Source organism: Aquarana catesbeiana, linkage group LG09, assembly GCF_042186555.1.
Source record: "Aquarana catesbeiana isolate 2022-GZ linkage group LG09, ASM4218655v1, whole genome shotgun sequence".
Classification (NCBI taxonomy): domain Eukaryota; kingdom Metazoa; phylum Chordata; class Amphibia; order Anura; family Ranidae; genus Aquarana; species Aquarana catesbeiana.
Window position 1 is genome coordinate 317,294,261 of NC_133332.1, and position 23,366 is coordinate 317,317,626.

The window sequence follows — 23,366 nt, forward strand, 5'->3', positions numbered from 1 at the left end:
CCTTACATTGGTGATCAGTGAGAAGAATGTTCCTTACATTGGTGATCAGTGAGAAGAATGTTCCTTACATTGGTGATCAGTGGGAAGAATGTTCCTTACATTGGTGGACAGTGGGAAGAATGTTCCTTACATTGGTGATCAGTGAGAAGAATGTTCCTTACATTGGTGATCAGTGGGAAGAATGTTCCTTACATTGGTGATCAGTGAGAAGAATGTTCCTTACATTGATGATCAGTGAGAAGAATGCTCCTTACATTGGTGATCAGTGAGAAGAATGTTCCTTACATTGGTGATCAGTGAGAAGAATGTTCCTTACATTGGTGGTCAGTGGAAAGAATGTCCCTGATGTCCAGTCTAGGAACATACAGGTTGAAAGTGAGATAAGTCTAGGGCAGTCTCCCTCAACCCTTTTACCCCAGAGGAACACCTGAAATTTATTTCAAGTCTCAGGGAACCCCTGCTATGATTAGTCCATCAGGGATGAATAGGAAAATGCCCCTTGCATTGGTCGTCAGTGGGAAGAATGCCCCGTGCATTGGTCGTCAGTGGGAAGAATGCCCCTTGCATTGGTCGTCAGTGGGAAGAATGCCCCTTGCATTGGTCGTCAGTGGGAAGAATGCCCCTTGCATTGGTCGTCAGTGGGAAGAATGCCCCTTGCATTGGTCGTCAGTGGGAAGAATGTTCCTTGCATTGGTCGTCAGTGGGAAGAATGTTCCTTCCATTGGTCGTCAGTGGGAAGAATGTTCCTTCCATTGGTCGTCAGTGGGAAGAAAGTTCCTTCCATTGGTCGTCAGTGGGAAGAATGTTCCTTACATTGGTGGTCAGTGGGAAGAATGCCCCGTGCATTGGTCGTCAGTGGGAAGAATGCCCCTTGCATTGGTCGTCAGTGGGAAGAATGCCCCTTGCATTGGTCATCAGTGGGAAGAATGCCCCTTGCATTGGTCGTCAGTGGGAAGAATGCCCCTTGCATTGGTCGTCAGTGGGAAGAATGTTCCTTGCATTGGTCGTCAGTGGGAAGAATGTTCCTTCCATTGGTCGTCAGTGGGAAGAATGTTCCTTCCATTGGTCGTCAGTGGGAAGAAAGTTCCTTCCATTGGTCGTCAGTGGGAAGAATGTTCCTTACATTGGTGGTCAATGGGAAGAATGCTCCTTAAATGGGGGTCAGTATGAAGAATGCTTCTTACATTGGTGGTCAGTGGGAAGAAGGTCCCTTACATTGGTGGTCAGTGGGAAGAATGTAGGCCTCTTCTTCAGGTACCTCCTCTCCAGGCTGTAGGCCTCTTCTTCAGCTACCTTCTCTCCAGGCTGTAGGCCTCTTCTTCAGCTACCTCCTCTCCAGGCTGTAGGCCTCTTCTTCAGCTACCTCCTCTCCAGGCTGTAGGCCTCTTCTTCAGCTACCTCCTCTCCAGGCTGTAGGCCTCTTCTTCAGCTACCTTCTCTCCAGGCTGTAGGCCTCTCCAGCTACCCCCTCTCCAGGCTGTAGGCCTCTTCTTCAGCTACCTCCTCTCCAGCTACCTTCCCCCAGGCAGTAGGACTCTTTCAGCTACCTCCTCTTCTTCAGCCACATCCCCTCCAGGCAGCAGGCCTCTTCTTCAGCTACCTCCTCTCCAGGCAGTAGGCCTCTTCTTCAGCTACCTCCTCTCCAGGCAGTAGGCCTCTTCTTCAGCTACCTCCTCTCCAGGCAGTAGGCCTCTTCTTCAGCTACCTCCTCTCCAGGCAGTAGGCCTCTTCTTCAGCTACCTCCTCTCCAGGCAGTAGGCCTCTTCTTTAGCTCCCTTCTCTCCGGGCAGTAGGCCTCTTCTTTAGATACCTTCTCTCCAGGCAGTAGGCCTCTTCTTCAGCTACCTCCTCTCCAGGCAGTAGGCCTCTTCTTCAGCTACCTTCTCTCTAGGCAGTAGGCCTCTTATTCAGCTACCTCCTCTCCAGGCTGTAGGCCGGGGGGGCAAAGGACTCTCCAACACAATACATCCTCTCCATCCCCAGCTGAGATCACTGGAAATAACCCCCCAGTGATGGACCAGTGAGATAAATATGCATAACTCATTACATTTTATCTTCCTGCTCTATCTTCTGGAGAATACTCCCCAAGTGCAGACACCCAAGAAATGTAGAAAAAAAAAAAATATCAGAGCCCAGGCTGACTATAACCTAGCTGCCCACTACATTTGGTATAGGGACACACCAGCTTTTGGAAGGGTCCCTATACTGTCAGATGGGCGAGACTCTATTAATTCATTTGTGACGAACACATAACATACAGACCTTTTCTTGTGAGACTTTTTTTGTGTTGAATAAGACACAGATTGTGTACATATTTTATTGTACAATACATTGGTTATTTTCACCAGCCAACCCCTCCCACACAGACCTCAGGCAGACTACACCTACTGTCTATACTTGTGTGTGCATTCCATTAAAACCACCTCCTTCCCACAGAAATCCCATTGATGCCTAATGCCAGCCTGCTGCCATAACAATGTTTCTTCAGTGTTTGGTTAACACTAACCAGCCACCGCAGTGCCAATATTAATGGCCCTTCCCACTTCATACTCTACATTTTTGGGCCTCTTAATGAAGTAGTTCCAAACTGACTCAAGCTAACAGGTCTTGGTTGCCAATTGTCTCACTAGATTTGTTCATTCATTTATAAAGCAGCGATCTGCAGGATGGTAGCCTAGAAAAACAGAAAATAATTTTCAGGTCTTGGGGAACCTTTACTAAAACCAATAGAGCTGGGGTGAAATGGGGATAAAACCCCTTATAGTGGTGGTCAGTAAGAGGAATACAATCCTTCCAATGGTGGTCAAAATTCCACCCTTACATTGGTGGTCAGTAAGAAGAATGCCACCATTACAATGGTAGTCAGAATTCCACCCCTACATTAGTGGTCAGTAAGAAGAACGCAACCCTTCCAATGGTGGTCAGAATTCCACCCTAACATTGGTGGTCAGTAAAAAGAATTCAACCCTTTTAATGTTGTACAGCATTCCATACTTACAATGGTAGTCAGTAAGAAGAATGCAAGCATTACAATGGTGGTCAAAATTCCACCCGTGCATTGGTGGCTAGTAGGAAGAATGCAACCATTGCAATGGTAGTCAGAATTCCACCCTTACATTAGCGGTCAGTAAGAAGAACGCAACCCTTCCAATGGTGGTCAGAATTCCACCCTTACAATGGTAGTCAGTAAGAAGAATGCAGCCCTTCTAATGGTGGTCAGAATTCCACCCTTACATTGGTGGTCAGTAAGAAGAATACAACCCTTCCAATGGTGGTCAGAACTCCACCCTTACAACGGTAGTCAGTAAGAAGAATGCAGCCCTTCTAATAGTGGTCAGAATTCCACCCTTAAATTGGTGGTCAGTAAGAAGAATACAACCCTTCCAATGGTGGTGAGAATTCCACCCTTACTTTGGTAGTCAGTAATAAGAATGCAACCCTTCCAATGGTGGTCAGAATTTCACCCTTGCATTATATTCACTGGTCAGTAAGAAGAATGCAACCATTACAATGGTGGTCAGAATTCCACCCTTACATTAGTGGTCAGTAAGAAGAATGCAACCCTTCCAATGGTGGTCAGAATTCCACCCTTTCATTGGTGGTCAGTAAGAAGAATGTCACCATTACAATGATGGTCAAAATTCCACCCTTACATTGGTGGCTAGTAGGAAGAATGCAACCCTTTCAATGGTGGTCAGAATTCCACCCTTAGAGACAGATAAAAAACAACGGTGTTGGTTTTGCCAAGTAGCATTGGCCCTAGCTGGGCACCATTGGACCATGCCAGCACCATGAGATGAGGTCAATCAGCCACAGCTAATTTTGGATATTTCTTACTTTGGGGGAACCCTGGTTGAGAATGTCTACTCTACAATATGGATGGACTGACAACTTAGGCCTCATGCACATGGAACATTTTGTTTCCTCCACTGGACTCCTTTGCTCCAGGGGAGGAAAAAAAAAGACACGCCTAAAGCCGAGTTTAGGCGCATCAAGCGTTTGGGCATTTATTCATTCCATTGGCCAGAAAAAAAAACAATATGTAATGGCCCTTGAAATTAATGAGAGCTCAATCGCTAAACGCATCTCACCGTGTTTGCAAAACGCGACTTTAGGCACGTTTTTTTAGGCTACATTTTCCTCCAGAGGCAAAGGCGTCTAGTGGAGGAAATAAAACGTCCCATGTGCACAAAGACTTAGGGTAAGAGCTGTTATGTTGAAGAATTTTAATTATGGACTGGGAAGATTATGATTTCACATCTATTTTTTGCCTTTATTTTACAGGGAGTGGAGATCAATGTCACGGGTCAAGGTCAGCCATGTTACACCTGCAAGGAGCGCTGTCCAGGTTTTCTGGCCCACCGATGGAGGTGGGTAAAACAACTGGGACATGACATATGAAATAAAACTGTTGCATTATTGGATGCTTCCACTAGACACTAGAGGGAGCTTTCAGTGGCTCAGTGAAATCCCTCTGCTTTTGGTTAAGCAGAGGGAAACCTAGAAGAGAAGTATGTCGATGAAAAATAAGTTGTGGAAAAAAAAAAAACGTAGTAAAGATAAAATAACGAGATCGTGGTTTGATGTAGATCAGTATCAGGGTCAAGGTTAAGGGTCAATCAAAATTGTGGGTTCCCTTTAAAAGGCAGGAACGTGGTATGGGTAGGTTTCTGGTTACATGGAGGTGAGCCGTTATCTAGATGAGGGAATTTGTGTCCCGGTGACACCAATGGGCTAATCTCACATCTCTCTGTGTTATTTCTAGCTTGGCATTCCACAGCATTTCTAAAATTACTCCCGGCTCACCGACTTTCCCCGAGCTCAGCATATATCACCAGGAGGACACATTGCTTATCAATGCAAAAACTATGCCTTAAAAGGGACGTTACCCTATACATTGTTTTATTCAACTTTTTTTCCCCAGTTGGATTTAGTTGGAAAAATGTGTACGGTGCCTTGAAAAAAAAATATTCAAACCCCTTGAAATTCCCCACATTTTCTCATGTTACATCCAAAAACGTAAATGTATTTTAATTGGGATTTTATGTGAGACCAACACAAAGTGTCACATAATTGTGAAGTGGAAGGAAAATGATAAATGATACAAATAAATATGTGAAAAGTGTGGGGGAGGGGCATTTGTATGGCGCCCCCCGGAGTCAATACTTTGTAGAACCCCCTTTCTCTACAAGTCTTTTTGGGGATGTCTCTACCAGCTTTGCACATCTAGAGAGGACATTTCTGCCCATTCTTCTTTGTAAAATATCTCAAGCTCTGTCAGATTGGATGGAGAGCGTCTGTGAACAGCAATTTTCAAGTCTTGCCACAGATTCTCAATGTGATTTAGGTCTGGACTGTGACTGGGCCATTCTAACACATGAATATGCTTTGATCTAAATCACCATTCCATTGTAGCTCTGGCTGGATGTTTCGGGTCGTTGTCCTGCTGGAAGGTGCACCTCCGCCCCGGTCTCAAGTCTTTTGTAGACTCTAACAGGTTTTCTTCTAAGATTGTCCTGTATTTGTCTCCATCCATCTTCCCATCAACTCTGACCAGCTTCCCTGTCCCTGCTGAAGAAAAGCATCCCCACCACATGATGCTGCCACCACCATGTTTCACGGTGGGGATGGTGTGTTCAGGGTGATGTGCAGTGTTAGTTTTCCCCACACATAGAGTTTTGCTTTTAGGCCATAAAGTTGAATTTTGGTCTCATCTGACCAGAGCACCTTCTTCCACATGTTTGCTGTGTCCTCCACATGGCTTCTCACAAACTACAAACAGGACTTCTTATGACTTTCTTTCACCAATGTCTTTCTTCTTGTCACTCTTCCATAAAGGGCAGATTTGTGGAGAACACGACTAATAGTTGTCCTGTGGACAGATTCTCCCACCTGAGCTGTGGATCTCTGCAGCTCCTCCAGAGTTACCATGGACCTCTTGGCTCTTCTCTGATGAATGCTCTCCTTGCCCGGCCGGTCAGTTTAGGTGGATGGCCATGTCTTGGTAGGTTTGCAGTTGTGCCATACTCTTTCCATTTTCCGATGATGGATTGAACAGAGCTCCGTGAGATGTTCAAAGCTTGGGAGATCTTTTTATAACCTAACCCTGCTTTATACTTCTCCACAACTTTATCCCTGACCTGTCTGGTGTGTTCCTTGGCCTTCATGATGCTGTTTGTTCACTAAGGTTCTCTAACAAACCTCTGAGGGCTTCACAGAACAGCTGTATTTATACTGAGATTAAATGACACACAGGTGGACTCTATTTACTAATTAGGTGATTTCTGAAGGCAATTGGTTCCACTAGATTTTAGTTGGGGGTATCAGAGTAAAGGGGGCTGAATACAAATGCCCCCCCCCCAACACACACTTGTCACATATTTATTTGTATCATTTATCATTTTCCTTCCACTTCACAATTATGTGACACTTTGTGTTGGTCTATCACATAAAATCCCAATACAATACATTTACGTTTTTGCTTGTAACATGACAAAGTGTGGGAAATTTCAAGGGGTATGAATACTTTTTCAAGGCACTGTAAATCTTTGGTGAAAGTTTTGTGAATATTTTATGAAAGCATCTATAAAATAGACCCTCTAAGGCAGTGGTCTCCAAACTGCGGCCCTTTGCTTGCCTTTATTCGGCCCTTGGGGCACTATTCCTCCCACTGATACAAGATGCTATTCCAACTACTGACACCAACAATGGGGCATAATTCCTCCAACTGTTACCAATGATGGGGCACTATTTCCTCCCACTGACACCAATGATGGGGCACTATTTCCTCCCACTGATATCAATGATGGGGCACTATTCCTCCAACTGACACCGATGATGGGACACTATTCCTTTCACTGATAACAATGATGGGGCATTATTCCTCCCACTGATATCAATGATGGGGCACTATTCCTCCAACTGACACCAATGATGGGGCACTATTCCTCCCACTGATATCAATGATGGGGCACTATTCCTCCAACTGACACCAATGATGGGGCACTATTCCTCCCACTGATATCAATGATGGGGCACTATTCCTCCCACTGACACCAATGATGGGACACTATTCCTCCCACTGACACCAATGATGGGACACTATTCCTCCCACTGATATCAATGATGGGACACTATTCCTCCCACTGATATCAATGATGGGACACTATTCCTTTCACTGATATCAATGATGGGACACTATTCCTCCAACTGACAGCAATGATGGGGCACTATTCCTCCCACAGATACCAATAATGGGGCACTATTCCTCCCACTGACACCAACATCTGGCCCCCCTAAAGTCTGAAGGACAGTAAACTGGCCCTTCGTTTAGAAAGTTTGGAGACTCCTGCTCTAAGGCCTCCTTTACATGGGTGACCAGGGAGGTGATAAAATAGTTTTTTGACCTGCATTTTACCTCCCCCAACAGCTGCCGCAGTCATGGTACTGCGCTGCAATATTTTATACAACAGGTCGCGTTTGCCAGGCAATGAGCATTGCTAAACGCGGCCCATTCAAATGAATGCTTGCCCCCCACAGTTTTGGCATAGTATTTATTCTGTTTAAGATGTCACTTAATGCAATGGCCTTAGACCCAGTCTGTATGGACAGTATGGCCACCTGCTTGACTTGGCACCATCCACAGGAAGCTTAACTCTTCGATTTTCCAGTCTTTTGAATTAGACAAAAGGAGGGGGGGGGGGGATTTATTAAAACTGGAGCACATAGAATATGGTGCAGCTGAGCATCATGACCAATCAGCTTCCTGGTTTTATGGATAGAGCTTAACGGAACAAGTTGAAGTTAGACACTGATTGGCTGGTATGCTCAGCTGCACTAGATTCTGTGTGAACCAGCTTTGGTAAATCTCCCCCAAATCCTCTCCTGACTCCATCTCCGTGAACAACTAAACACTGACTGAGGAAACATGCTAAAAACAGGGGGGGGTCCAGCTAGGACTATCTAGCCCTAAACAGGAGGGGAGGACAGAGGAAATAACCAAAATCCCAACATTGTGCAGTTCAATACAACACAGAAGAATTACATGAAAGTGGGGCAGAGCAGTATTCACCTTAAAATGCCTTAAATGCCGCAACCCCCCCCCCCCAAAAAAAAAATTGCCATTCCAGAGGCTGCGGTATCACACCCTGGAAACCACTGTCCACTGAAAAGCATTGAAACATGATCGACCCCAGTTAACTTTTTTAAAGAGTGCAGCTTGTGTATAAAAACCACAAATGTGTCTGGAAGTTATGGTGAGATGTTGACCATGGCGGGTTGTTGAAGACCATTGGTGGTCACACGCAGTTTCTGTTTCAGGAAGATCTGCCAGCACTGTCATTGCCATTGGGAAGAACATGGCAGCGCGGCGCCTCCACAAGACCTGGAGCGTTCTCTGTGCCGGCTGGTTGGCGCAGACCGGTTCTCCTCAGGGGAAAGCAGCTCAGATATGGCTTCGGAGAAATACGCTTGGGTACCGCCTGGGCTATCGCCGGAACAGGTACCACCTTCACTAACTGCTTTGATGATTCCCACCGATGGTCGTTGTTCTCTGTAAGAAACGTAACTGTGTTTTCTGTGTTTTGTCCCAGGTCCACCAGTATTTCAGATGTCTACCAGAAGACAAGATCCCATACGTCCAGAGCCCAGGAGAGAGATACCGGCTGGGGCAACTCCTCCACCAACTACCCCCACATGACAGCGAGGTGAGGACAATGGCCAAGTCAAGGCTTGGGGCAACGCCCGGGGTTCCTACTATGCCAGGCCTGCTTTGTTCTTTAGGTCTATACTTTATCCTTCTCTTTTTTTTCCCCTTCTCTCCATCACTTAGGCCCCTTTCACACATTTGCATTGGAATGCACTAAAATGCATGCGTCATCCAAGGCAATGTTACAGATAGAGCCTGTTCACATCCGTGAATATCACGTCATTGACCAAATATGGTCATGTGGTCATATCAAGTTATTGATGTCATGTGGCCACATTAGGTCAATGATGTCACCATATTAGGTCTATGATGTCTTGTTGCCATGTTAGGTCAATGATGTCACCATATTAGGCCAATGTTATCACCATATTAGGTCAATGTCATGTTGCCACGTTAGGTCAATGATGTCACCATATTAGGTCAATGATGTCATGTTGCCACGTTAGGTCAATGATATCACCATATTAGGTCAATGTCATGTTGCCACTTTAGGTCAAGGATGTCACCATATTAGGTCAATGATGTCATGTTGCCATGTTAGGTCAATGATATCACCATATTAGGTCATTGATGTCATGTGGCCATATAAAGGTCAATGATGTCACCATATTTGGTCAATGATGTCATGTGGCCATATTAGGTCAATGATATCACCATATTAGGTCATTGATGTCATGTCACCATATTAGGTCAGTGATGTCACCATATTACGTCAATAAGGTCATGTGGCCATTTTAGGTGAATGATGTCACCATATAAGGTGAATGTTGTCATGTGGCCACATTAAGTCATTGATGTCACTATATAAAGTCAATGAGGTCACGTGGCCATGTTAGGTCAATGATGTCACCATATTAAGTCAATGATGTCATAAGGCCATATTAGGTCAATGATGTCACCAGCATCCCCGTCCCTTTGATACGCACTGCTGAGGGTTGGGGAATTCTTCATCTGAGGTTTACACAATCCTGCCACAGAGCCAGGCCAGTGACCTGACTTTTCTCTACTGCAGGTGAATACAGCTTGGACTCTTCCCCAGCCTGTGATTGGACAGTGAAGGAGTAGCAGCAGTCTAATGAGGTTATCCCTCTGCACCCTCCTTGTTTTAGTATATTGCTGGTCAGTAAAAGGTGTATGCAGCAGAGATTAAAAAAAAAAAATGGCAGCACTGTTCCTTAAAGCCACCAATCAGACGTAAACTTGGAAATCTGATGGCCCAGTTACGCTATTGCATTGCGCTAACACACATTACATGCGTTGCTGTGAGAGCAATGATGTCAGGTGAGCAGGAGTACAGCTGGCAGTGCCAAGTTCTGTTAAAAGTTGGAGTCAGGTCCTAAGCCTGGTCAAGTGACAGCCGAACAAGAAGACACCAAGTCATAGGCAGGACCAGAGTCAGGGACAGGCTACGGTCAGCAACAGGTGGGCAGAGAGGTACAAATTCACTAAGTAGAAGGTAAGTACTCCAGGCGGAGGCTGGTTGCAGAGATAGACGGCGAACATAAGTAGAGAAGGGTAATCCGAAAGCAGGTCAGGTGGAAGCCGGGTGGGTCATTAATGGGATCAGAATGAATATCAGGATCAGGAACGCAGGAGCAAGACTGAAGACCATTCAGCAAAGGTCTTGTGCAGAATTGAGGTTTAAATAGCCCGCTTGGCTGCAGTGGATGTGTGCAGTTAGATTACTATGTCCACAAATCAATGCAAACCTATGCCCATCCATAGCATCATTTATCTCTTTCCATTTCCACCCATCTAGCAGATTTCTGGTCCTCATCCTCCACCCTCTTCCTCCTGCTTGGGTTGAATGTCCTCTTCTTTAATTTCCATTCTCTATAGTGGTATTTGCACAGTTCTGTGGCAGACCCAGCGCTCCTGTTTGTTCTGTGCCAGGCCCAGACCCGCTGATAGTTGTAAGCCGGTCCTGTCCCCAGGCCCGGTACTGCTGCTCTTTGCAGGGAGAGGAAGAGCAGGAGCTGCTGACGCTGTTTAGCCAAAAACGGAAACTCGAGAACCTCGGGCGCGGAGCGGTGCGTCCCATCCCCAGAAGCACGAATGGGACCGTATGCAATAAGGTAAGAGCCTCGTAAGCTCTCCTCCTATCATGGAGGATATTTTTCTAAACCACGGACAAAGCCACTGAGATTAGCACCACATCCCTAAATTAGAAAAATATCAGAGTATGTTATGGGAATTTTAAGGTGCATGCACTAGGAAATAGATCCGAGAAAAATATTAAAAGAAAGACATTTTATTTTACAACATGTTTCGCCCTCATCCCCTGAAGAAGCCCAGATTGAGGGAGAAACATGTTGGGAACTACATCATATTTGCTGTAACCATAAGGACTGTACTATTTGTACTTGCTGTGATACTGTTTTTATATAATTTTTAACCTATGCTAAACTAAAATGTCTTTTTAATATTTTTTCATAATAGTATATGTGCCTTAAAAATCCCATAAAAACTCTAATATTTTTCTCCTCCTATCATGAAATCTCTAAAACATTGTCCGGGGAACATGCTGCACACAGCAGCCTGCATTTTATGAAGGATTTCACAACACAGCCTGCGTTTTATGAATGATTTCAAACCTTAGCCTGCATTTTATGAATGTTTTTACACCACACCCAGCATTGTATGAATGATATCACACCACAGCCTGCTGTCATGACCTTGCAGTAATACTTTCATGACCTGTCTGTCGCTTACCTGCTCTGTGTATCAGCCTTGAGGCTTGTACTCTCTCACACCTGCATGCTTAAGTAATCTTCCCTCAGTGTGGCTCCACCTAGCCTCAACAGGAACCACTATTTAACACCGTATTCTCCAAGCCTGCCTTGCTGTGCAATATTGTGTGTTTGGCTTCCTGTTTACTGTGTGCTCTACGTTTGTCTCTGTTACCGATCTTGGCGTGTTCCCGACCATCCCTGTCTGCTTGTGACCCTGACATTTGGCGTGTTCCCGACTATCCCTGTCTGCTTGTGACCCTGACCTTTGGCGTGTTCTCTGTTATCTTTGTCTGCTAGTCGCCCCGACATTTGGCTACCTCCTTACTATTCCTTGCTGTCCTAGGCTGCTGTTTCTTCTCCATCCTCCTGTAGCCTACCGTGAGCGTGAGCTGGGAGACCCTGGGGGCTGCGACCTGGAGCCAGTTGCAGCCCAGTCCATCCTCACCACTAGAGGCTCTGGTGAACACCTGCTGGCTCTTAGACTCCGCGCCCTGGGGAATCTATGCTCTAACTCCCTGTGGGATCTGTGTTGGTGCTCCAGGAGACCTGCCTTCCTGAACCACCCCGAGTTCCATCCGCAGCAGTCAGCCTTAGGGTCCACTATCTCAGCAGTGCACTCCTGACCCCAACGGGGTGCATCTGTCACCTGAACTCAGGTGACCTGACAGTTTGCACGGGCATGGACCCGGCTGATGTGCCGCTACCTGCCGATGATCAGCTACAAGGCATAGTCCACAGACTCGAGACCCAGGAATCTAATCAGACCCAGGTGATGCGATTCCTTCAGGATTTGGCTTCCCGCTTTGAACAACTTCAAGCATCCTTAGGATCCCCGGTTCCACAACTGCAATCGGCTGCTGTATCAGCTCCGCTTACAGTCGCAGCCGCTAACCCTTTGCACTTACCAGCTCCGTCCCGTTACTTTGGGGACTCCAAGGCCTGCAGAGGGTTCCTTAGCCAGTGTACCATTTATTTCGAACTCCAGCCCCAAAACTTCCAGTCTGATCGGGCAAAGGTGGCCTATATTATTTCTCTCCTGTCCGGCGAGGCTTTAGCTTGGGCTGCCCCCCTGTGGGAGAGGAAAGACACAGTGGTTTCCAGCCTTTCTGATTTTTTGAAGCTCTTCCGAAATATCTTTGAGGAACCAGGTCGTGTCTCTTCAGCGGCCAGCGCCCTCTTATGTCTCCGCCAAGAGTCTGCTTCTATGGGACAGTATGCTCTTCGTTTCCGCATACTGATGGCTGAGCTGAGCTAAAGCCTTAGTCGCAACCTTTCTGCATGGCCTTTCTGATAGAGTGAAGGACGAATTAGCAGGAAGAACTATCCCCACTGATCTGGACAAAGTTATCTCCCTGTGTAACCAGATTGATATTTGTTTTCAGGAATGAACTCTAGAAAGGCGACGCCAGAACTCCTTGGTCCTTAGTCAGCCTGAGCTCCCCTCTTTTCGTCTTGTGGAGCATCTCCTGCCAATTAAGGAACCCATGCAGCTGGGACAGACCAGGCCATCCCCCAAGGAACGTGCTAGGCGCAGAACTCTGGGCCTGTGTCTCTGCTGTTGGGGCAAAGGTCATTTTCGTGATACATGCTCATTTCACCCAGGAAGAGCTCGGGTAATACATCTGGAAGGTGGAGTAGTGGACCCAGAAGAGTCATCTTCTCGTCTCCTTCTTTCTGTGTTTCTTCATGTTGGTGTTTCCTCCCTCTCGGCCTTGGCTTATCTGGATTCGGGAGCCACTGGCAACTTTATGGACTGGAGAACTGCATCTTCCATGAACCTTACCCTTTTACCCCTCACTACTCCATTGGTGGTCTTGGCGATTGATGGCACTGTTCTTCCACGGGGCCCTATCCGCTTCCAGACCCCTCCTGTTAAGATGTCGGTAGCGATAGTCCACCAGGAGTGGATATCCTTTCTTATCCTTCCTAAGGTCTCAACCCCTATCGTATTGCGGCTTCCTTGGTTGCAGCTCCACTCTCCACACATCAACTGGACTTTTGGGCAGATCCTGGCTTGGGTTCCTCCTGTTTCTCTTCCTGCCTACTCAAGGTTGGGGAGACTTCCCGTGGCTACCACCTCAGTATCCTCTGCCCTTCCCGCTGCATATAGCGATTTCCGGGATGTGTTCTGTAAAAAGTCAGCTGAGGTGTTTCCTCCTGACAGGTCCTTTGACTGTGCCATTGACCTTGTTCCTGGAGCAGCTCTACCCAGAGGTTGTACCTACCCTCTATCCATCCCAGAGACCCAGGCCATGTCTGAGTATGTTGGGGAAAATCTAGAAAAAGGATTCATGCGGAAATCTTCATCGCCTGCAGGAGCAGGGTTCTTTTTTGTTGCCAAAAAGAATGGTACGCCAAGACCCTGCATTGACTACCGAGGCCTAAACGCAGTAACGATCAAAAAATCTATACCCCCTACCCCTAATATCGGAACTATTCGACAGGTTGAAAGGTGCCTCGATTTTACCAAGTTGGATCTCAGGGGTGCATACAATTTAATCCGAATACGGGAAGGGGATGAATGGAAAACTGTGTTTAACACTGGAGATGGGCATTACGAGTACTTGGTCATGCCCTTTGGTTTATGTAACACCCCAGTGGTGTTCCAAAACTTTGTTAACAAAATCTTCAGGGATCTGCTTTACCAATTTGTTGTCATCTGCCTGGAGGACATTCTCATCTTTTCGGATAGTCTTTTGGTTCCCAGAGACTATGTCCAGATTGCACTTCAGCGCCTTTGAGAAAATAATCTGTACGCCAAGCTGGAGGAATGTTCTTTTGAATGTTCTGAAGCCCTGTTTCTGGGATGCTTTGTCTCTAACTTCGGTCTTCGTATGGATCCTGGGAAGGTCTCGGCCATTACCAACTGGCCTCTTCCTGCCGGCCTCAAGGCCACGCAGCGCTTTCTTGGGTTCACTAATTATTACAGGCAGTTTATTAGGAATTACTCCTCTATTGCTGCGCCAATCACCAAACTTGACCAAGAAAGGTGCTAATGCCAAGGAGTGGTCCCCCGAAGCTGTCTCTGCCTTTCATGTTTTGAAACAGGCCTTCATTTATGGACCTTTGTTGAGGCGACCTGACACGGGGGATCCATTTTTTATTGAAGTGGAGGCTTCCTCAACTGGGGTGGGAGCTGTGCTTCTTCAATCCTTTGGGAAAAAACATCTACCATGTGCGTTTTTCTCCAGAAAATTTTCTCAGGCGGAGAAGAATTACACTATTGGTGATGGGGAACTTCTTGCGATTAAATTGGCATTGGAGGAGTGGCGTCATCTCTTGGAGGGTTCCCCACATTCCATAACAATTTTCACTGACCATAAAAATCTGCAGTACTTACAGAATGCCAAACGATTGAATCCCAGACAAGCCAGGTGGAGTCTCTTCTTTTCCCGTTTTAACTTCACCATTACATTCAAACCTGGTTCCTGCAACAGTCGGGCTGATGTACTCTCTAGATCTTTTGACATTCAGGATGAGGAGCCTACCATTGAACCTGAGCCGATTATCCCTACTTCATGCATCCTTTCCCATTCTACCACCCTGAAGTAAAAAATTCCTCCTGGCAAGACCTTCATCCCCACCGAGCTAAGAGCTAAGATCCTTTGCTGGGGACATGACTCCAAGGTGGCAGGTCATGCTGGGTTTCTTCGATCCTTCCTCCTCATCACTACTGGTGGCCTACTCTCCGTTCGTATGTCAAAGACTATGTTAAAGCTTGTCATGTCTGTGCCCAGTCTAAGTCCTCCACGCAGGCTCCTGCTGGTCTTCTCATGCCCTTGCCCATTCCCAAGGAGCCCTGGTCTCACATAGCCATGGACTTCATCACCGATCTTCCACCTTCTGAGAAGAATACGGTCATTTGGGTGGTGATTGATCGATTCTCCAAGATGGCCCATTTTGTTCCTCTTCCTGGTCTCCCTTCTGCTCCTGCCTTGGTTCCCATTTTCGTACGAGAGATTTTCCATCTTCATGGTGTCCCTTCCCATGTTGTTTCAGACAGGGGTGTTCAGTTTACTTCCCGCTTTTGGAGAGCCTTTTGCAAATCCCTCAACATTACCTTGGATTTTACCTCTTCTTACCATCCCCAATCCAATGGCCAGACTGAAAGGGTTAATCAGGGGTTGAAGGTCTTTCTCCGTACCTTGGTCTCGGCTCATCACGATGATTGGGCATCTCTACTCCCATGGGCAGAGTTCTCCCACAACAATCATGTCAACGTCAGTTCTCAGAAGACACCCTTTGTCACTGTTTATGGAAGACATCCTCAGCTCCCTCTTCCTATTACCTGTTCTTCTGACATCACAGCTTTGGCTACCGTTCAGGAATAATTCAATTCCATGTAGGTTGACGTTCACGAGTCCCTCCAGAAAGCTGCCAACAAATTCAAAAGTTTTGCTGACTGTCGCAGGCGTAAGCTGCCTTCTCTACAGCCAGGAGACAAAGTCTGGCTTTCTACCAGGAACATCAGACTCCGGGTTCCTTCTCTCAAGTTTGCCCTGAGATTCATTGGTCCTTACAATATAATTTCTAAGCTGAATCCTGTTTGTTTTAAACTCCAGATCCCTAAAAGCCTCAGGATCTCTAACTCCTTTCATGTATCCCTTCTGAATCTTTTAGTTTTCAACAAGTTCTCTCGTCCTCTCTCTACCTTGGCTCCAGTCTCTGAAGATGATCAGGAGTACGAGGTTAGTCAAATTTGGGATTCTCGCTTCTCTAAAGGTGTCCTTCAATATCTCGTGGATTGGAAAGGTTTCGGTCCTGAGGAGAGATCTTGGATTTCTGCATCTGAAGTCTTCGCAACTCATCTTCTGAGGAAGTTCCATTTGAAGTTCCCCTTCAAGCCTGGTCCAAAGCAGGGGAAGCCTTGTAAGGGGGGGGGGTACTTTCATGACCTTGCAGTAATACTTTCATGACCTGTCTGTCTCTTACCTGGTCTGCGTATCAGCCTTGAGGCTTGTACTCTCTCACACCTGCATGCTTAAGTAATCTTCCCTCAGTGTGGCTCCACCCTAGCCTGAACAGGAACCACTATTTAACACCGTATTCTCCAAGCCTACCTTGCCGTGCAATATTGTGCGTTTGGCTTCCTGTTTGCTGTGTGCTCCAAGTTTGTCTCTGTTACCGATCTTGGTGTGTTCAAGACTATCCCTGTCTGCTTGTGACCTTGACCTTTGGCGTGTTCTCCGTTATCCTTGTCTGCTAGTCGCCCCGACATTTGTCTACCTCCTTACTATCCCTTGCTGTCCTGGGCTGCTGTTTCCTCTCCATCCCCCTGTAGCCTACCGTGAGCGTGAGCTGGGAGACCCTGGGGGCCGCTACCTGGAGCCAGTTGCAGCCCAGTCCATCCTCACCACTAGAGGCTCTGGTGAACACCTGCTAGCTCTTAGACTCCGCGCCCTGGGGAATCTATGCTCTAACTCCCTGTGGGATCTGTGTTGGTGCTCCAGGGGACCTGCCTTCCTGAACCACCCTGAGTTCCATCCGCAGCAGTCAGCCTTAGGGTCCACTATCTCAGCGGTGCACTCCTGACCCCAACGGGGTGCATCTGTCACCTGGACTCAGGTGACCTGACACCTGCATTTTATTAATGATGTCAAACCACAGCCTGCTTTTTTATAACTGATTGCACACCATTGCCTGCATTTAATAATGCTTTCCCACCACAGCCTGCATTTTATGAATGATTTCACACCATGGCCTGCATTTTCTGAATAATTTCGCACCGCAGCTTGCACTTTTTGAATCATTTCAATCCACAGCCTGCATTTACTGATTGATTTCACAGCTCAGCCTGTTTTTTTTTTGTTTTTTTTTAATTTTTTTTTTATAAATGGTTTTACACTGCAGCCTGCATTTTATGAATGACTGCTGAAATGCAGGCTCCAATAAGTATAGATCAAAAAGGTGCTGGGAAAGCTTTTGCATTCTTGAATATGGAAAGACCATAATCATTTGATGAGCTAAATTTCTCTGGTAAGGCTTCTCACGTGGAAATGGTCTCCCCTTCATAGCATGGGGTACAAATTTCTGTTGAGCATCACTACAGTCATGCATTACTTATATTATCTCACTAGATGGCGCTGTGGTAATGTTGGATTTTTTTTTTGGCAGCTCATTGCCTTATACTGGATCCTGTTTAGACAAAGTACAGTATATAAACTATAAAGGGTATAAAATGTAATAAGCAATTTACAGGTTTTTTTTAGAAATGGCGGTGGTGAGAAACCCCCAAACCAGAATTCCCAGAATCACCCAGTAGCAGCCAAATGATGATCCCCCACACCATAACAAACTCTTCATATTCTACAACACATAAATCATTTTAGGATTCCAGCTGAGAGTGACCCTTTAATTATAGTGATGTCAGAGGATGATTATTCAACCCACAAATGCCCATGCAGAACTGAAATATCGGTTTTGGGTGGAGTTTGGCCTTTAAGTTTGCCGACAGAACTGATAAGATACATACTGTATACATAACAGATAAACAAAGATACATAAAACAGTATACAACCGCCTGTGCCGAGCCAGCAAACGTAAAAACGTCACCACCTGTGCTCTGCACTTACGTGTTACGTCCCTGGGTGGGGACCAGCACTAAATTCAAATGGTTCACATAGCAGCCTGGTAACTAGCATTTTTAGAAATGGAGACAGCACTGTATTTTTTCCATAACAGATTTACTTTAAAAAAAATGTAGCAAAATTTCCAACCTCTACCTATAGCAAAAGTGTCGAGGATCTCTACAGTCATGCATCACTTGTATTATGTCACAAGATGGAGCTGTAGTAAAGTAAGACATTTTTTAAATTATCATAGATAAATAATACATAAAGATACACAAGATAGTATACAACCGCCGCTTGCTCACCTGAGCCGAGCCAGCAAATGTAACAATGTCACCTGCCTGTGCTCCGCACTTACGTGTTACGTGTTACGTCCCTGCCAATATATTACAGTATAATTAGATCATTATTCCAGAAGCCCCTTACCTATTATCATTCCGCAGTGTGGCCATCAGATCAGCGGTGGTGATGTGGCGGTATTTGCATCCAGGGCGGGCCTGGGCGCCTGCTGGCACCCTCAGTGTTTCACGTGCGCCCGCTGCTCGGAGCTCCTGTGTGACCTCATCTACTTCTATCAGAACGGACAAGTGTACTGCGGTCGCCACCACGCCGAACTTCAGCGGCCGCGCTGCTCGGCATGCGATGAGGTGAGTGTGGACGCAGAAGACAGTAAGCACTTCCTTTAACGTATGTCTTTAGCCGTGCAGTGCAAATTGCCAGCCTGTGTTCAGTATTGTGGGTAGGTTGTGTTGTGGTAAAGAAAAATAATAAAAGTTATGTTTTACTAAGAAATGAATTAAAATTTCTAGTGCTTATTTGCTAATGTTAGTTTCTTTACATTATTATTATTATACAGGATTTATATGGCGCCAACCATTTGCACAGGGCTTTACAACATGAGGGCAGACAGTACAGTTACAATACAATTTTATATCAATATAGGTTTGTTTGCTAGACTGACTTAGATAGCCCTTATAAGAACAAGAGACATTAATTCCTGGTATTTTGAAACACCTTTTTAGTGTGACCATGGCCCAGGCTCTCGCTGTAGAACATGGAGACTTGAATGACTGTTTCTCTACATCAAGGGTCTCCAAACTTTCCAAACAATGGGCAAGTTCACTGTCCTTCAGACTCTCTGGGGGCTGGAATGTGGCTATTGGGAGTAGAAAATGCTATGGCATCAATGGGAGTATACAAAGTTTCATCATTGGTAATAGTGGGAGGAATAGTGCCAATTGTTGGTATCAAGGGAAGGAATAGTGCCCTGTCATTGGTGTCAGTGGGAGGTATGGTGCTCCATCGTTGGTGTCAGTCTGAGGAATAGTCCCATGTATGTATATATGTATGTATTAGGAGGTGTAAAAGTGCCAATCGTTGATATCAGGTGAACGAACAGTGTCCCATCATTGGTGTCAGTGTAAGGAATGGTGCCCCATTCTTGGTGTCCAAGGCCCAGATAAAGGCAAGAAAAGGGCTGCATCTGGCCCCAGGCTGCAGTTTGGAGACCACTGCTCTACATCGTAGAACAAGCCATTCCAAGCACCCATATGCAAAGAACCTGGAGCTCTGCTCACTACTGCGCACTACAAAGCCTGCCACTGCAGTCCACAGCACAAAACAGGTGTTGGCCTTTAAACAAGCTCATCCAAGCTAGGGGAAGCAAATTAAAAGACCAAAGGTCGAAACAACGCCCACCGGAGCCTAGCCACTGTATAGAAAGGTGAAGATATGGCTTAAGCCTAAGCTCCACCTGACTACATGTTTCACCCCAGAAATGGGGCTTAATCCTAGAGATCTCTATGATTAAGCCCCATAGGTGGGGCAAAACTTGTCAGAAAGCCACTCCAAGGAGACAGACATGTTTCCTATCTGTACAAACAAGACATTTCTAAATGATAGGAAACATTCTGTCTCCTTGGAGTGGCTTTCTGACATGTTTCACCCCACCCATGGGGCTTAATCATAGGGATCTCTACAATTAAGCCCCATAAGTGGGGCGAAACATGACAGGGCAGTGTAGTCAGGAGGAGCTTAGGCTGAATCTAGGCTCCAGTGTGTGGCGTTTCCACCTTCTGTCTTCCGGTTTGCTTCTGCTAGCCTGGATAAACTAGTTGGAGCCCGTTTTGTGCTTTGGACTGCAGGGGAAAGGCTTTGTAGCACTGTGAGCGGTGCCCCAAGTTCTTTGCATATGTGTCCCTGGAATGGCTTGTTGTAGAATGTAGAGAAACAGTTAAATCTCCATGTTCTACAACGACAGTCCTGGGTCACAGTCAACCTGATAAGGTTGAAAGTAGATGAGAAAATCCGGACAGCCGCACTCCAGGAAGATATGATTCAAAAACTGTTTATTGTAAATTTAAGAGCATATAGCATACAAAGTACTGTGGCAGAGGGTACAGGCAATCAGCTAACGCGTTTCGCACTTATGCCAAGTGCTTACTCAGGGCTGTGAGTAAGCACTTGGCATAAGTGCGAAACGCGTTAGCTGATTGCCTGTACCCTCTGCCACAGTACTTTGTATGCTATATGCTCTTAAATTTACAATAAACAGTTTTTGAATCATATCTTCCTGGAGTACGGCTGTCCGGATTTTCTCATCTACTTTCAACATGACTCAGCATTAGGCAGCACCTGGGGCTCTTCACTCTCGGAGATAACGAAGTTTACACCTGGTGTGGATCCACAACAGTGCGGTGAGAATCTTTTTGCTTCAACCTGATAAGGTGTTACAAAATACCAGGAATTAACGTCTCTTGTAATAGCTGATACTTTTTAAAGTTTTATGGATTACTTTGTAACTTTTTTGTAAATAAACTTTCCACACCTCCATCAGGAGTGCTTGTTGATTTCCTTATCAGTTATTTGTTTCTTTGTTCCTGGGGTTCAGCTTTAATCTCTAGTATACAGCCTATAAATCCCCTTCTTTTTTTTTTTTTTTTCCCTCTTTCAGGTGATCTTCTCAGGGGAGTGCACCCAGGCTGAGGGCTACCACTGGCACACTCGACACTTTTGCTGTTTTGAGTGTGAATGCGGCCTGGTAGGGCAGCGCTACATAATGAAAGAGCGGAGGCCTTACTGCTGCCCATGCTACGAGAGGCTGTTCTCGCAGTACTGCGACAGCTGCGGGGAAAGCATCGGTAAGGACAGGCGGCTACACATCCTGGTAATGATAGCAGTAGTTGTTTCTGATATTAGTGAACCAAAGAGACCAAAGAAATACAGAAAGGAGCACCAAAAAAGAGCTTAAAATCATTATAATTGCAAGTAAATAAGTCATATAAAAATGATAAACGTGTTTCAACTTTCAAGGGTAACACCACTCCCCCTTTATCAGGGCTCAATGCAGGATTAAACTTGGAAGGACTGGTATTAAAATCTCCTAAGTAACAAATTAACAGTTGCTGAGCAGCAATGGACTCCATTGCTGTGTTCCACCCTGATGAAGGGGGAGTGATGTTGCCAATAGTACTGACCACCATTAGAATGGACCGTTAATAGTGCGGGCCGCCAAGCCAATAGTGTGGGCCGCCAAGCCAATAGTGTGGGCCGCCAATAGTGTGGACCGCCAATAGTGTGGACCACCATTAGCGTGGATCGCCATTATTATAAACCGCCAATAGTGTGGACTGCCATTAGTGTAGACCACCAATAGTGTGGACCACCATTATTATAAACCACCAATGGTGTGGACTGCCATTAATGTGGACCGCCAATAGTGTGGGCTGCCAATAGTGTGGACTACCATTAGCGTGGATCGCCATTATTATGAACCACCAATAGTGTGGACTGCCATTAGTGTAGGCCGCCAATAGTGTGGACCACCATTATTATAAACCGCCAATGGTGTGGACTGCCATTAATGTGGATCACCATTAGTGTGGACCGCCAATAGTGTGGACCGCCAATAGTGTGGGCCGCCAATAGTGTGGGCCGCCAATAGTGTGGGCCGCCAATAGTGTGGGCCGCCAATAGTGTGGGCCGCCAATAGTGTGGGCCGCCAATAGTGTGGGCCACCAATAGCGTGGACCACCATTAGCGTGGATCGAAATTATTATGAACCGCCAATAGTGTGGACTGCCATTAGTGTAGACCGCCAATAGTGTAGACCACCAATAGTGTGGACCACCATTATTATAAACCGCCAATGGTGTGGACTGCCATTAATGTGGACCGCCAATAGTGTGGGCCGCCAATAGCGTGGACCACCATTAGCGTGGATCGCCATTATTATGAACCACCAATAGTGTGGACTGCCATTAGTGTAGGCCGCCAATAGTGTGGACCAACATTATTATAAACCGCCAATGGTGTGGACTGCCATTAATGTGGACCGCCATTAGTGTGGACCGCCATTAGCGTGGGCCGCCAGTAGCGTGGGCCGCCAGTAGCGTGGGCCGCCAATAGCGTGGGCCACCATTAGCATGGACCGCCATTATTATGAACCGCCAATAGTGTGGACTGCCATTAGTGGGGACTGCCATTAGTGGGGACTGCCATTAGTGGGGGCCGCCAATAGTGTAGACCGCCATTATTGTGGACCACCATTATTATGAACTGCCAATAGTGTGGACCGCCATTAGTGTGGGCCGCCAATAGCGTAGACCGCCATTATTATGAACCGCCAATAGCGTGGCCGCTAGTAGTATAAGGGGAAGTGTTGTTGACTTATTTACCAACACTTAATGTTATCTTAGACCAAAAAATAGGCTTAGCATTTTGAAACCATTTATGATGAAGGCTCCTTGACCTTAAGAAAAAGGTCAGGGGGACAACGCGTTTCAGGGGCAACACTACTCATCAGGATACAACTTGGATGGACAGTGACCCAACAGGTCTATATTAGAACCAGTATTAAACTCTCATCATGTAGTGACAACATAACAGTTTCTGAGTAGCAATGGAGCCTCCTGAGTCCATCCAAGTGTTATCCTGAGTTGAGCCCTAATGAAGGGGGAGCGGTGTTGCCCCCGAAACGCATTGGCTGTTTTTGGATGATTTGAGTCAGGGTATCAACATAAATAATGATCTTAGCATTTTGGAAACATTTGCAATTAAGGCCCCTTAAAGGAAATTGAGCCGTGATGGCTGGCGAAAGGTAGCAAATTAGCATTTACCCCTCCCTTGGGCAGACTATTCTCCTAATGATTGGCCAGAGCCAGAATAAGGGAGGAGAAAAAGAAGCAGGTCAAAGTGTATGAGGGGTCACGCTGCGCGTTCTTACTGGTCCTTGCTGTCTTCTGGGACCCGTGTCTCCCAGAAGACAGCGGGGAGGGAGGACGGAGGAGGAGCCGGACATGGCGTAGATCGCCGCGGATTCTGCAGCGATCTTTCGTCAGAAGTGGGAGCAAATACCTG

General features: G+C 46.2%; 1 protein-coding gene across 2 annotated transcripts in view; it reads left to right on the plus strand.

The window, feature by feature from the left end:
* Positions 1–23,366, plus strand: part of PRICKLE3 (prickle planar cell polarity protein 3) — a 37,735-nt gene that overhangs the window by 10,838 nt on the left and 3,531 nt on the right. Inside the window, exons 2-7 of one of the 2 annotated variants that reach the window (XM_073600747.1) lie at positions 4,285–4,370; positions 8,320–8,500; positions 8,592–8,705; positions 10,642–10,782; positions 18,452–18,655; positions 20,962–21,148. In XM_073600747.1, coding sequence (XP_073456848.1) covers positions 4,285–4,370; positions 8,320–8,500; positions 8,592–8,705; positions 10,642–10,782; positions 18,452–18,655; positions 20,962–21,148 — 913 coding nt within the window. The remainder of the gene's footprint in view (positions 1–4,284; positions 4,371–8,319; positions 8,501–8,591; positions 8,706–10,641; positions 10,783–18,451; positions 18,656–20,961; positions 21,149–23,366) is intronic. The other variant, XM_073600748.1, reaches the window with a different exon arrangement.